The sequence below is a fragment of the Poecilia reticulata genome, chromosome 19, assembly GCF_904066995.2.
Source record: "Poecilia reticulata chromosome 19, P_reticulata-male-v2, whole genome shotgun sequence".
In the NCBI taxonomy this organism is placed as follows: Eukaryota; Metazoa; Chordata; class Actinopteri; order Cyprinodontiformes; family Poeciliidae; genus Poecilia; species Poecilia reticulata.
The window spans coordinates 23,194,938-23,208,478 of NC_088848.1; the positions used below are offsets into that span (position 1 = coordinate 23,194,938).

The 13,541-nt window shown below is 38.9% G+C and overlaps 3 protein-coding genes across 8 annotated transcripts in view; 1 reads left to right on the forward strand and 2 right to left on the reverse strand.

The window, feature by feature from the left end:
* The window catches only part of LOC103482105 (myoferlin-like), a 37,688-nt gene extending 34,774 nt beyond the window's left edge, over window positions 1–2,914 (forward strand). For all 6 annotated transcript variants that reach the window (XM_081600211.1, XM_081600213.1, XM_081600212.1 and 3 more), the window contains 6 exons: window positions 702–843; window positions 925–1,024; window positions 1,115–1,308; window positions 1,526–1,635; window positions 1,713–1,860; window positions 2,443–2,914. In XM_081600211.1, coding sequence (XP_081456337.1) covers window positions 702–843; window positions 925–1,024; window positions 1,115–1,308; window positions 1,526–1,635; window positions 1,713–1,860; window positions 2,443–2,481 — 733 coding nt within the window. In that variant the 3' untranslated portion in view covers window positions 2,482–2,914. The remainder of the gene's footprint in view (window positions 1–701; window positions 844–924; window positions 1,025–1,114; window positions 1,309–1,525; window positions 1,636–1,712; window positions 1,861–2,442) is intronic.
* A 105-nt stretch (window positions 2,915–3,019) lies between these two features.
* aarsd1 (alanyl-tRNA synthetase domain containing 1) lies at window positions 3,020–9,960 on the reverse strand. Its single transcript, XM_008438132.3, has 12 exons — window positions 9,010–9,960; window positions 8,599–8,727; window positions 8,365–8,524; window positions 7,579–7,636; window positions 7,338–7,494; window positions 6,421–6,537; window positions 6,212–6,342; window positions 6,062–6,128; window positions 5,897–5,988; window positions 4,979–5,033; window positions 4,815–4,909; window positions 3,020–4,733 (listed from the first exon to the last, which is right to left on the reverse strand). Exons 1-12 carry the CDS (start codon window positions 9,046–9,048, stop codon window positions 4,595–4,597), a joined length of 1,239 nt encoding a protein of 412 aa, XP_008436354.1. The 5' UTR covers window positions 9,049–9,960; the 3' UTR covers window positions 3,020–4,594.
* A 339-nt stretch (window positions 9,961–10,299) lies between these two features.
* On the reverse strand, window positions 10,300–13,181 carry ptges3l (prostaglandin E synthase 3 like). Its single transcript, XM_008438131.3, has 7 exons — window positions 13,004–13,181; window positions 12,769–12,882; window positions 12,628–12,694; window positions 12,436–12,534; window positions 12,248–12,337; window positions 10,556–10,618; window positions 10,300–10,456 (listed from the first exon to the last, which is right to left on the reverse strand). Exons 1-7 carry the CDS (start codon window positions 13,036–13,038, stop codon window positions 10,448–10,450), a joined length of 477 nt encoding a protein of 158 aa, XP_008436353.1. The 5' UTR covers window positions 13,039–13,181; the 3' UTR covers window positions 10,300–10,447.
* Between the last annotated feature and the right edge of the window lie 360 nt (window positions 13,182–13,541).

Genomic DNA, 13,541 nt, shown 5'->3' on the forward strand with positions numbered 1-13,541 from the left:
AGAATTAATTTGAACTAACTATTATTATACTCATGTAAAGCACTTTGAATTGACTTGTTGCTGAAAATGTGCTATTTAAATAAAATTACCTTACCTATTCCAAACTACCTTTACAGTCATCAGATGAAGATTGACCTGCTTGGCCACTGTGTTGAGACATCTCCTCAAGGAAGTTAAGATCAGGCTTTTTAAATGTAGAATCATGCGGCGGGTTTGCTTAGCTGTGGGTTGTTCTTGTTATGCGTTGGATGAAATGGATTGAATAATGAATGAAGAAGATGACCTCATAATTGTTTAACTTGCCTCAATTCATAAGCTAAAAATTAAAAAGTAAAAGCCGTTGGGTGTTCCAACAGAAAGACGGTTCTAAAGACCAAAACATCTTATGGAGTTTCTGGAACAGCTTTAAAAATAACTTCAGTTCAGTTTAACTCTGACCCCAAACATATTGAATCATGTTGATGGCAATAGAAAACTTGGGGGCAAGGTGTCGCTCACAGTGACGTTTAATCAAATATTAGTTATGTACTTTTGAGACTGAATATAGAATTCAGTCTCAATTGTGGATGAGAAAAACATTCCTTGGTAAATTCAAACCTGTTGGCCTGGTTGTCTAGTTTTTCTCTAAGGGTTGTTTGTTGTCCAATCAAAGCAACAAAGGACATTTATGAGTTCATGAGTTCTGTCATTCTCTGTGGCAGCTGGATGCCGGGCATGGAGGAGGACAAACAGAAGACTGACGTCCACTACAGGTCTCTGGATGGAGACGGAAACTTTAACTGGCGGTTTGTCTTTGGCTTTGACTACCTGCCAGCTGAACAGCTCTGCCTCGTTTCCAAGAAGGTAATTCGTGTTTAAGGTTTTCGTAAAGTGGACCGGCTTTGTTGAATGAATGTAACCGTGTGTGTATTCGTTCTGCATCAGGAACACTTTTGGAGTCTCGACAATACAGAGTTCAGGATTCCTCCCAAGCTGCTGCTTCAGATATGGGATAACGACAAGTTCTCATTGGACGATTACTTGGGTAAAAGCCCAAAACTGCACCTTGTGTCACACAGTGCTTGCATTCATAATTGTGGAAACTACAAAACTTGTTGACTCTTGTTTTTTTCAGGCATGCTGGAGCTGGATTTACGCAAGCTGGTCCCTCCTGCCAAAACTCCAGAGAAATGCTCCCTGGACATGATGGACAATCTGGAAATCGGAACGCCAGACAAACTGATGACTGCAAAGTCTCTGTTTGCTCAGCAGTCAGTCAGAGGCTGGTGGCCTTGCTCCATCGAACAAGACGGGAAGAGAGTACTGGGTGTAAGTACAGTGTTTCTTTTTTAACAAAACCCTTCCTTATTGCATTATAAGACAAATTTCTGAATAGTTTGATTCAAGTATAAAAATAAATCCTTGAGGTGTAACTCTAACCGTACAGGTAAAAAGAGGGCCAGTAAGGTTTGCAGAGCAGTTTTGATGAGAATCTGTGGGCAGACAGATTCAAACTGAGTCCCTGTTCACTTTTTCGTCTCGGCAGGGTAAAGTGGAGATGACGCTGGAGATTGTGAGTGAAGCAGAAGCAGACGAGAGACCTGCAGGAAAAGGACGGGACGAACCCAACATGAACCCAAAGCTGGACTTTCCCAAGTAAGAAGTCGCCTTACCAAACTGAACGGAACGGGTTTCAGTTCAACTGAACAAACGCTGCTTTATTCTCTCATCAGCCGTCCAGAAACCTCTTTCTTCTGGTTCACTAACCCCTGCAAGACCATGAAGTTCATTATATGGAGAAGGTTCAAGTGGGTGTTCATTGGACTCATCATCCTCATCATCGTTGTTCTCTTCATCGCCATCCTGCTGTACTCTTTACCGGTAAGAGCAAATTACATAACATGGAAGTATATGTCCTTTAATAACCACACTATTTGCTTTTTCTTTTGGTCATTTTATCCTTAATGTATATATTCAGTGAGTTTTACCTAAACTAATTCAACCAAAACTGCTTTTAATAATTTTGTTAAACTATATACAGCAAGGTTTTTCAGTTATAATTAAATTTAGACATCAAATTCTAAGCACAGAATATGGAAAATAATCGACCTTAAAAAATAATTTGCAATTTGGATTTGTCATTTCTTTTAATAAGGCAAACATAAATATTCATAACCTGCAAAAAATATGCTAAGATTTCTATTAAAATACAGCATGCTTAGTTTATTAATCAATATAAATCTGGCTGCCAATTACTTTTGACTTGGTAATTTTGACCCATATAACAAAGTTTGGACATTTGATCCAAGTTCATCATCAGCACTGCAGCAGTGTTTGCAATGAGGTTACAGTGATATGTAATTCTACCTGAAACTTTTCTGAATATCTTTTATGAAAAATACTCCAAATAATATTGTCCAGGTACCGGAGCAGCGCTAACTCGTCTTAACTTCTCTGTTTCAGAACTACATCTCCATGAAGATCGTGAAGCCGCTCCAGTGACAACGGATCGCGCAAACTGAACACTCAGCCAAACTAAACAGGTTAAGCTTTTATTTTCACAGCTGACGGTGTTTTATTATTGACGGGTGTTTTTGCATATTTGCACTGTTGCCATAATAAATGTGTATTTTATGTAGACGGCTTCAAGGCGATAAAAATGGGACACTGTTAACATTTCATGCTGCACTGCAGTCTAAAACCTCAGGTGGTTGAAAAATGTTAATGTCCGTTGTAAGGTCATGCAGGTTCTGGTTCTACGTTGGTATAGAGACGGTTTTAAGACTTTCATTGCAAGCCTCTCATTCATTCTTTCATTACAAGGTGTCTTCCTGATTTTTCTCATTAACATTATTGTGCCAAACTGTTCATTCATATCTGTCCTGTTTTTAAGTGAAATATTAAACATGTTTTACATTAAAGTGAAATATTTCCAGAGGATTTGTTTGAATGAGTCGCCAGTGGCGTTTGCTGCTGTAGTGCATCACTTTCACATGAATGGAAAAAAATGTTGGAGGAAAAATACAATAAAGACTCAAAGTTTCAAATGAAATCTATATTTATTGTGCAAATATGACAGAGAAAATTCCATCTTTGTTGGGTTTGTTCTTTAGGATTTTTTTCATTGCATTATGATGAAATATTTGAGGCTGAACACTGGAGAGGATTTCAACCACTAACAGTTATGGACATGTTTACTATGAGAGTAAAACGAAGCAGCTTGTTTTACCATATGATTTATTATATCTGCAGACAGATATGGAAACTGATAATGAAAGGATTTCAATAGGTAACTGGTTAATAATAGTTTCAAATTTAGAGTCCCAAATTTGTTCATTGAAATTCAACTTAATCTATAAAAACAGATCAAATACTCATTCAGGTTAAGAGGTTTATCAAATGTGGCTTTTATGTACCTGATGGCTGATATATATATATATATTTTTTTTTCTTTTTCATATTGTGGTTCTTTCATATCTCGCTGCAAACCAGGTCTTTTTTTTAAATTTTTTTTTTATGTTTAACATGGAGGTAAAATAAACAAAAGCATCTCAGACGGTGCACCGTAAAAACGGCTCGATTTACACGGAGGCTGCATTTCTATCCTGAATCATCATCCTGTATTTCACGTGGATATAGGAGCCACCTGTCATTATTCCACATACAAATATGTACATCATTAGAAAGGTGCTCCAGTATTTCAGCAAACAGAAAATATGTACATACAGAAATGGACAAACTGGCATCTCTGGTAAAGATGTGTACAGAGCTCTAATATAAACTCATCATATTGCAGAATGTCACTAAAATGTTTAGAAAACAATCTAATACCAGACAAACTTTATTCAGCATGGAAGAAAGTCCACAATAAGAAATATTTAACAAAATAACTAATACAACAAACACAACACATTTCATTTCTCTGACTTTTCAAGAAATGTCTAATTCATGACTTTCTGGTATTTATGGGTGTGAATGGTGACAAAAACTCCCAAATTGTCAGAGCTGCAGCATGCTGTGGCATCTTGTGGTCGCCGTAACAACCCCTAAAATTACAAATGTCCGCATGCTAAGCTAAACTGTAGCTTTAGCTGCATCCATGTCCTCAGATGAGCCACACATCAAACAGCCCAGGCTGTTACCACCTCAGTACGGTGAGAAACCTGTGATACTGAGGGCAAAACATCCAGCACCTGCTGTCATTAATGCTTAGAAATACAACTTTCACATTTTACATAGAATCATGGTGAACTGTACCAGAAAACTACAAATGGGCTATCAGGGGGGGGAATGAGCCACTAAACAGGCTGAACCTTCTCTCTGGGTCAGGCCAAGCCTCAGACCGAAATCTGGTAGAACAGCTGTGAGAATCTAGAGAAGCCGTGTAAACACCCTGTAGGCTCTAAACATGTGTTAACAGAACAGCTGTCAGCAGTTGTGCCAGTTATTTTGTAAACTGTTTATGTATAAATTTGCTCCAAAATAAAGCTTAAACTTTTCTAAATGTTCTACTGAGCCTCCCACTGCAATAATGTGACTTTATTCTAATGTTCTGTACACATCTTTTTCTGGGGTTTAAGGTCTTCCCTCCAGGGGGCGCTCTCTGCTGCAGGTTTTACTCTTCCTCTGAGCTGTGATGTTTGCAGCGCTGCCTCAGAAAAGCCTCCACCTCCTCTCTGTGCGCCAGGCTGTTGGCTTTGCCTTGGAAACGTCCATTCTTCCCTGCCCCTTTTCCCTGAAGCAACTCCAAAATCCTGAAGAGAACAAAGGAGTCTTCAACAGCGTTTTTTTTTTTTTTTTTAATAATACAAAAGTAACATGTCAGACTCTCCTACCGTGGGCCTAATTCGGTAACTTGTCCACTGGGTCCAGCGAGGAGAAACAAACCGGCTCCCTTTTCCTCTCCAACAGTGAGGAAAACCAGAGTTTCCTTCAGGCAAATAAAACCATTACTCCAGGATTATCAGGCGGGGCTGAAGCAGACAGGTGGAGGTCTTACCTCTGTGTTTATTTCATTGGCGATGATGTTCATGAACTCATTGTCACCTTCTTTTCTGTAGTTGGAGGAAGATTTCAATTATTGTCAAACATTTCTAATGCATTGCAAAGGTTTTTATTCATCCCCCCAAAGGTTGCACATTTCCTCATATTACAACTAGGGATGCACCAATTAAAAAAAAAAAAAGATAAATTGGGCCAATAACATTGCTAGTATGGGCTGATAACCAATATTTGAGATATTTCTATGCTATTTTAACATTGAAATATTAATCCACTGTCTAGGCTTCTGACTAAGCAATGAGCAATTTGATCGCATGATAAACTGAAATAAGTGCAATAATGTGATGCCCTTTAATATTTTTGTAAAGCTGCCATTTTGAAAAATGCTGCAAACATTTGATGCAAGGTAACTTGTCAATTTTGTTTAGGGACGAAATAATCCATTTTATTTATTTTGGTATACTTAAATGTAGGGTTCCAGTATTAAAGGTACTTTTGAAATTAGTTTGTTGACCTTTGAGAGGCTGTACTTGCATTATACCATTACCACTAGATTAATTGAAAATGGTCTCAAAACATCAATATTATCATTTATCGCAATTTATCATCCAGCAAAACTTATGACAGGCCTCCATCTGAGCTGGAGGCACACACAGGGACAAGCCCCGCCCCTTTCTGAAACAAACGGCAACAAGATGGAAATAAACTTAGGTTGTTATCATCAGGCTGATAATGTTTTGAATGCTGATATATCGTGCATCCCAACAACAAACCAACTTTTCCTTTTTCAGTTCTCTTTATTCTTTTCAACTTTACACAGTGATGTAATATTAAGTGACTATCACATCAAATCCCCCCATAAATCCTTATTTTCTGATTGTAATGAATAGTTTTCTATGTTGACCGTTTATCTTACTTGTGAAAGCTGAAGAAGTTTCCTCTGTGAGGGTTGTTCTTAAAGTCCTGAGCAATAAGGACAGCCATGTCCCGCAGCAGACTCAGGTTGCTCTGGAAACACATTGTGACAGGTTGGATAAAATCTCAGGGCTGCAGCTTCAGACAGAAGCTGAAATCCTTCTACCTTCTGTAGCAACTTGACAGACTTCTGGATCTTCTCCACGGCTTCAACGTGCTCGTCTGGACCCGTCCTGTGGAGTCATGACCAAAACGATGCTTTTATCTCTGAGCTTTGCATTGTGGGAATTCTTCAGACATGTCAGTTTGAACATACTTCAGGAGAGAGACCAGCGATCGCTCTGTGCTGTAGCTCTTCTCCGCGTACTTCAAGACTCTGTTCCCTGTAAGGAAGATCAGGTTGGTTTTGTTTTTCTTTCCCTTCTCTGTTCCCAGCAGCTTTATGACCTGAAATTAAAAATCGAGAGAGAAGTTGTTTTTATCGTAACCACCTCAGCTGATGTCTGTCTGAGTGATGGGAGTCACCTGTAAGTGGCTGAGGTTGGTCACATGGGTTCCACAGCACATGTTGGCATCAATGCCCTCCATGTCGACGATTCGAATAGGCCCTGCATGGTCGTCTGGCAGCCCCCGACTTCTCACCTGCCTCGCACAAACAGTGATCACGTTTCAGTCACTGAGTCATAGTGACTCGGTGTCTGCTGCTGTATTTCCATTACTAATGTGCACAAATCTGTCTATATTCTGCTAATGTAAAAAAATCCATTTCACACTTGTAGTGTTTTTATTAAATGAGAAATGAAATTAAAATCACGTGAATAAGCTTATTCATGCGATAAATCATTATGTCCGTCACTGCTGTGGTTTTTAAACTGCAACATATATTCATATTTCAGGCATAAGATTAGATGTTGGCGTCTTATTCAGGCATTGGAGTGACGAGCCCCGCCTACTTGGGAGCGGTTATGTATGCGGCGTATTGGAGAAATTAGTCAAAGATTTTATAGAAGAGTTTTGGATTCAGCTCGTTCAAATGACGCATAACTTTTGATGAACTGTGATGCTGTGAGAGCTCTGGTGGAGCCAGCTGAACATTGAAAAAACTAAAACTATCATCCTGCAACAACTTCCTGTCTTCGTTTTCGCCAGTAGTAACATCCAGCTGTTGATCATGTGAGTTGTGCGATGTGAAAAATGTGTTTCTATTGCAGTTTGTAAAATCCATCCATTTCAATACGACTGAGAAACCACTTAAGCCTTGCACAAAAACTTATCAAAAATGTGTGCTGGCATGTTTCCATTAAGCAAATTCATTTCTGTAATTACAATTTGTGCAATTTTATGGTAAATGGAAACACAGCTACCGAGTACAACCTGTGCGTGTGTGTGTGTGTGTGTGTGTGTGTGTGTGTGTGTGTGTGTGTGTGTACGCACGCACTCACTTTCTCCACAGTAGGGTCGCTTAAATCAAGAAGTTGAACACTGACGGGAATCCCAGATCGAATCTTCTCATTCACGGCTTCTTCCAGTTCCTGAAGCTGCGTGGCTTTAACAGATGGAGTGTCCAGTTCGATTGTGCTTCTGTGACGGCCCAAGTCCCTGAAGAGAGGGAGGGAGGAAATGACATCAGACCAGGGAGATGCTCAGGTCTTTATCGATGGTGAAACTGATCGGATGACATACCAGGAAGTGGTCTTGTATCCAAACATTGCATCTGCCAGAGCTGTGATTAAATGCTGGCCTAAAGAAGAAGAAAACTATATCTTGGAACATTTTATTTTTTCATGTTACAATCTCAGCTCACTGTATTTCTTCAGGGACAATTAAATATGAAAATCTGACATCCAATCACGCCCAGCTTCCTCATCCCTTCTTTCCACCAGCCCAGTGACGAGGCTACATTCACATGATGAATCTAACTCATGCCTCTTACACATGGGCTCTGGGTTATCTCTAAATGTGTTCCTTTTTTTTTCTTTTGCAAAATGGCTCTCTCCGTCAGGACTGGACTTCCTCCCTGACTTGTCTGCTGTGCTGCTCGGTCTCCATGACAGCATCATGAAGACCGAGAGGTTTCTCTAACAAACCTCTGAGGCCAGAAACGGAACAGCTGAATTTATGCCGAGAATAATTTGGACACAAGTGGACGTTGTTCTCAAATTAAAGGACTTCTGAACTCAACTGGTAGCCCTGGATGTTATTCAGAGGTATCAGAATAAAATCAGTCAAATCCAAATTTGTGCCAATCTTTTCAGATTTTCATTTGTAGTGAAATTGAAAAACCACGCGTCATTTCCCTTCCATTTCACATCTACACACTATTTTGGTATTGGCCTATTACATAGCACCCTAATAACATACCTGGATGTTTGTGATTGTGACAAAAGGAGAAAAAATGCGTTCCTTCTTGGAAAACATTTGTATCTCAGGGCAGTTAAAACGCTGCTGTTTGACTCTCCTCTTCCTCACCTGAGTGTTGCTGCATATGATCAAATCTCCTCTTCCAGTCTACCGTCACGCGCACCTCCTGACCCACCTCCACAGGTGAGGTCACAAAGTGGACTGCATCCGGTCCCTGCCTGGTCACCCTTAAAACTGGAACCTTTCCAATCAGACCATGGTCGTCTGGCTGTGAGAACATTAAGAAAACAGCGTCACACACACTTTCAGTGGTGGAACGAGCTTAATGATGAATACGCTTACTTGGCCTCCTCCCTCAGGGAATAGGATTGTATCTTGGAGCAGGACATTAAAACCTTTGAGGGTTTCTTTCCTCCCATTCACTTCTTGTTTTAGTTCGGCAGGACAGCAGGAAACCACAGAGGTGACAAACTGAAAGCGAATGAATGGAAATGGGTCAGCCAGCAACGCTTTTCTAATTTGTATGGCGATGTTGCAATTGATTTAAGAGCAACACTACTATGCACAATGAATATAAACACACAATTCACAGCTCAAAATGGACAAAAATTTTCACTTCACTTTTATTCTTGAAAATAAAAGTGAAGTTGGCTTTAGCTACTGTAGTTTAGCAGCCATGCTAGAAGCTCCAGCAGGATTTAAAGGTTACGTTTCCGGGATGCTTAGTTTAGTTTCCACTTTAGAGACTCGTACCTCTTTCATATAACAGTCTCTCTGACACTGGAAAGCCATTCCGGGCTGTTTAAGAGGTGAAACCTGAGTCTAAAATCGGCGAAGACTCGTTTGAACTTATTCAACTCAAAGATGTCAGTGAAGCACAGGTAGCAATGTAGTCCAAACTTAACAGCTTCGAGTTTTCCTCTTTCGTCGGGCATCCCTTAAAGGAGCCACACGTATCATTGGCTGGCACCCAGACGAACACTTCCTGTATCTATAATATGCTTAGGACGAAACAATACATCAGTGTCTATCTGTTCAGTTACATTAAAAAATACTTCTATAATCCTAGAGGTAAATTAAATGTTGTAACTCGTACTACAAAATTTAATGTTCTTTATCCACAGTGTTCTTCATTTTATATAAAAGTATCTCTGTACCATCATCTCCAGATGTTTCACAGTAGTTCCCAGAACAGAACCAACCTTCAGCTTTTTGAGCTGTAAGTTCCTGGCTCTGTTGCTGCTGCCCCAACAGAATGTTAGAAAAGATGGCAACATGGAAGATATGCAGCATTTTGTCAACAAGTCGCTGTTGAGAATGAGAACTTTGACCTCAATCACTTTAACTGGTTAGAAAAAAAACACTGAAGGATTCCTCAAAAGGTAAACTCTGCTCTGTCTCTCTGATGTCAAGTTCAGTCTGCTGTCCAGGTGAACACCAAGGTGTTTATACTTCCCAACAACAACCACTAATCATCGAGTAATGATAATAGTATTTGCTCTAACTCTGTTTCTATTGAATAGATGATGGGAGTCTGACTTGTATTGGACATCAGTCCAGAGTGAAAAGGAATAGTGAGTACAGTGTGTAGTGCTCCTGTGCTGTTGACCTGCTGGTGATGAGACACTTTTTCTATCTCAGATTTTGGTCTCATTGTCATCAAATGCAAATGCAATATAGCATAACACAATATCAGTATGTCAAGATTCATAAATAAATATAGTAATAAATATAAATATATAATATATATTTTTTGCATGTCTACTGACTGAAAATTGTTTCTATTTAATATTAAATCTGTTTATAAATGTTTTTTTTTTGTCTTTAGGTATCCTATATAAAGCAAAAAATATTCCGCTTGAATGCCTTTAATGCTGAATACCTTCAATGCTGCCACCTGCTGGAGTTAACAAAAATGCCAGGCTTTTCCATCTGTCTCCATCACCTTTTTCAACGTGTCAATTTCATCTGTTGACTGTTCATTTTTAAAATATAACCGAAAATACAGACAAAACATTAACATCATACACCATAATACACAAATAAACACGCATGAAATAGATTTATATATAAAAAGCATGTAACACAATTTTATCTCACAACAATTCTCCCTAGCATCAGCACAGCATTTAAAATCCAGGGCTGTATAGGAAAATCTGTCTCCAAAAACCATCCTGAAGAGCCATCTGTGTCAGTCAGACTGCAAGAGAAGAAAATATATACATGTCTGAGTACATATTCTTTTGAATTATATTTTTTCTATATTACATAATGAAAGCTCAAAGATTCCTCTGCTTACATCACTGAGGTCCCCCATGTCCGGTATGGCTCCTTTGTTGTCACTGGTCATTTCTTGAATCATCTGACAAAGAAAAAAAACCAACATATCCAGGAGTTTAATCATGCATATGTTGCATAATTGTACGTAACATACCCTTGAATCTTTTCGCATTTCATCATGCACTGTAAAAAAAAAAAGGTATATAATTTACGGTAAAATACTGTAAATGTTACTGTATAAATACAGTCAAATTCTGGCAACTACAGTTGCCTGTCTTTTACTGTAAATTAGAGATTTTTTTTTTTTTTACTGTGTACTCCATATACAAACTTTACTGTTTCATCAGGATTTTATGCGACAGAGCAACACAATGTAGTGCCTAACTGTGAAATGGAAGGAAGATACAATTTCCAAAAGTTCTTTTGGAAATATTTTATACGTAAATAGGCTGAAAATACACCACAACTTCCAGATTTTATTTTGGAATCCTAATGAAATACAATAAAGTTTGTGGCTGCAGTATAATGAAAATGTGAGCACTGGTCAGATAAACTGGGAGTCTGACCAAGCAGAACACTGATCGCAGATGAAGAAAAGAATCATAATGGGAGAGCTGTAGAGATCCACAACTCAGAGGAATCTGTTGACAAAATGTTTAATAATTATACATTCATGTACAATTCAGCGTTTTGAGGAGAAAAAAGTCTGTGCGCATCCCTCTCTGATGGTGTGCCCTCTGAGCACACCATCATTATTTAATAAAACGTGGGGATAGCTTCATGCTGTGCTTATGTTTTTCTTCTGCTGGGACAGAGAAGCTGATCAGAGTGGAGGGAAGACGGAGCTAAGGACATGGCAAAAATCTGTTGGTACTGTATGTTCACCTTCCAGCAGGAAAAACAACCAGACATGCAGCTAGAGCTAGATGAAAGGGTTTAGGTTTAAACAGGGTTCACATGCTAACATGGCTTATTCCAAGTTCAGACTTAAATCCATTAGAGAAGATTTGAAATGTCTTGTTCAGATGTCAGATTTTCCAGATGGACTGAGCTTGAACTAACCGCTAAGAAGTTGCAGTTCTAATTGCAGTAAAATATGGTTCAGAAAAATGCTGAGACTGAATCCAAATACACACTACATCCAAAATTTTGATATGCCAAAACAAATAAGTAATTAAAAATGATGTAATTTCCTTCCATTTTTGAAACCTGCACTACTCTTTGCTGGTCTATTGCAGGTTTTAGGAACCTTTATAACCCACAGGGTAAGTTTGGAACTTTTTCTTAATCAACAAAACAATCTGTAGTCATATGTGAGGCTTTTTCAATTGTATGGACACCTAATATATAAATAGCCTTTGTTTTACAGTTAAATTAATGAAATAAAAGTGTAAATCTAACGTTTAACAACAAAGAACAACTTCAAACTTTAATAAGCGGACAATAAAACAAACAAAAAGAAACAAAAAACAACAAATTCCTGGTATCACTATTCCTTTGTGGAAATGTTGAGCAAAGTATGAAAAACGAAATACCCAAAATATTCTCATACAATTTATTTTTGCCTTTATATTTTTGAATATTTCTCAGATCTTTAACATACGTATATGGTTAAAGTTATGAAAAGCCACACATGGCTCAAGAGCTGCAGGATGCAGAGGCCTGTACAGCTGCATGAAAACCTAATTAAATTCAACAGGATCCCACTCACATCCACGTATTGGTCGTACTCTGCCTTTCCCTCATTTTCCTCATGCTCCCAGTCTCTCCAGTTATCGAAGTCTACGGAAATCCAGCTGGGCTGCAGGAGGAGCAACAACGTATTGTTAAACACTCAACAATACAAAAATGTCACAGAAATTAAATGTGTGTGAGATGAGAGCTTTTTACTGCTGCTACCTTTGCAGGGTCCTTCTGTAGACGAGGCCATGCAACGTCTGGTTTAATCTTTCTGAGCAAGACATTGATGGTGCGTTCATGCACTCTCTCTCTGGAGTCCTTGAAAGTGTTGAAAGCATTTCCAGGTCTACATTTAATGTTGTATTTCACACGTAAGTTAAACACAAGAAGTTTCAAAAGGTGAATGCTTACGTAGATTTGGACTTTATCATAAAAGTGTAGTTCATTGTAGAAGACGTCATCTGTGTCATTTTTGCAGCTGTTTAACAGGTAGAAGTTTAGTCAGATGAAAACCGTGTGCAGTTATCAGCAGAGTAAATTATACAAACCCACCACAAAATCATTTTGTCTGGCTGGATGTCCACTTGGACATCTGTCGGCTTTTGAACAGCAAAGTTGATGGTGACGTATTTCTTCCTGTCGAACCACAGCGCATGTGCCGGCTGACTGTTGAGAAACAGAGTCAGTGGTGATTTGTTTCATCGGTGTGAAGATTCAAACCTGAAAGCTCAAAACAAAGGTTCACGCGTGAGCAGCTTCTTCCTACTATGCACTAACCAACACCTACCTTACTTCTGGTCTCACAATCTTTGGTTTGTTCATTCTGATTCCTGGAAAAATTAAAAGAGCAGCTACTTCTTTTATTTCTTTAAATCACAGAAATGTAAAAGGCGTGTGTCACGCCATATGCTCTAATACAACGACCAGGCCCAAGAAGCTATAAATAGAGCAATATCAGCTGCTGGGAGTGAGACCTCCCACAGCCCCCTCTCTGCCCTTTATAGGCTGCCTGTGGAACACTCCGGAAGGCAAAAGCACTTTCTGGGTTCTACAACACTTTGTTCAAGCCCCCGCTAATCCCCCACTACCCCTTGAAACACCCAACTGGGCAGAGGGGTTGAGAGATTTAGGCCAAAAATAACAGAAATAAACTTGCATTTTTCCTTACTTTTGTTGCTAAAAGGATTGTTCAGTACATCTAAAGTGATTTTTGTTAAGATATTGTACACTTGATAGTTATATGACATATAATTGTACTGGTTAAAAACAACAAAAGAAGCTATCTTGCCATCTTAATTTGGATAAAAATCCAGATTATTTGATTC

What these genes read in the sequence shown, in the direction of transcription:
- aarsd1 (XM_008438132.3), bottom strand. Translation starts at nt 9,048, where the DNA reads ATGGCTTTCCAGTGTCAGAGAGACTGTTATATGAAAGAG. An exon ending in GGATACAAGACCACTTCCTG is followed by an intron (nt 7,495 to 7,578) that starts GTATGTCATCCG and finishes CCCTCTCTTCAG; the next exon opens with GGACTTGGGCCGTCACAGAA. An exon ending in CCAATGAAATAAACACAGAG is followed by an intron (nt 4,910 to 4,978) that starts GTAAGACCTCCA and finishes ATTTGCCTGAAG; the next exon opens with GAAACTCTGGTTTTCCTCAC.
- ptges3l (XM_008438131.3), bottom strand. Translation starts at nt 13,038, where the DNA reads ATGAACAAACCAAAGATTGTGAGACCAGAAGTAAG. An exon ending in TACAGAAGGACCCTGCAAAG is followed by an intron (nt 12,338 to 12,435) that starts GTAGCAGCAGTA and finishes CTCCTCCTGCAG; the next exon opens with CCCAGCTGGATTTCCGTAGA. An exon ending in AGTACGACCAATACGTGGAT is followed by an intron (nt 10,619 to 12,247) that starts GTGAGTGGGATC and finishes TTTCTTTGTCAG; the next exon opens with ATGATTCAAGAAATGACCAG.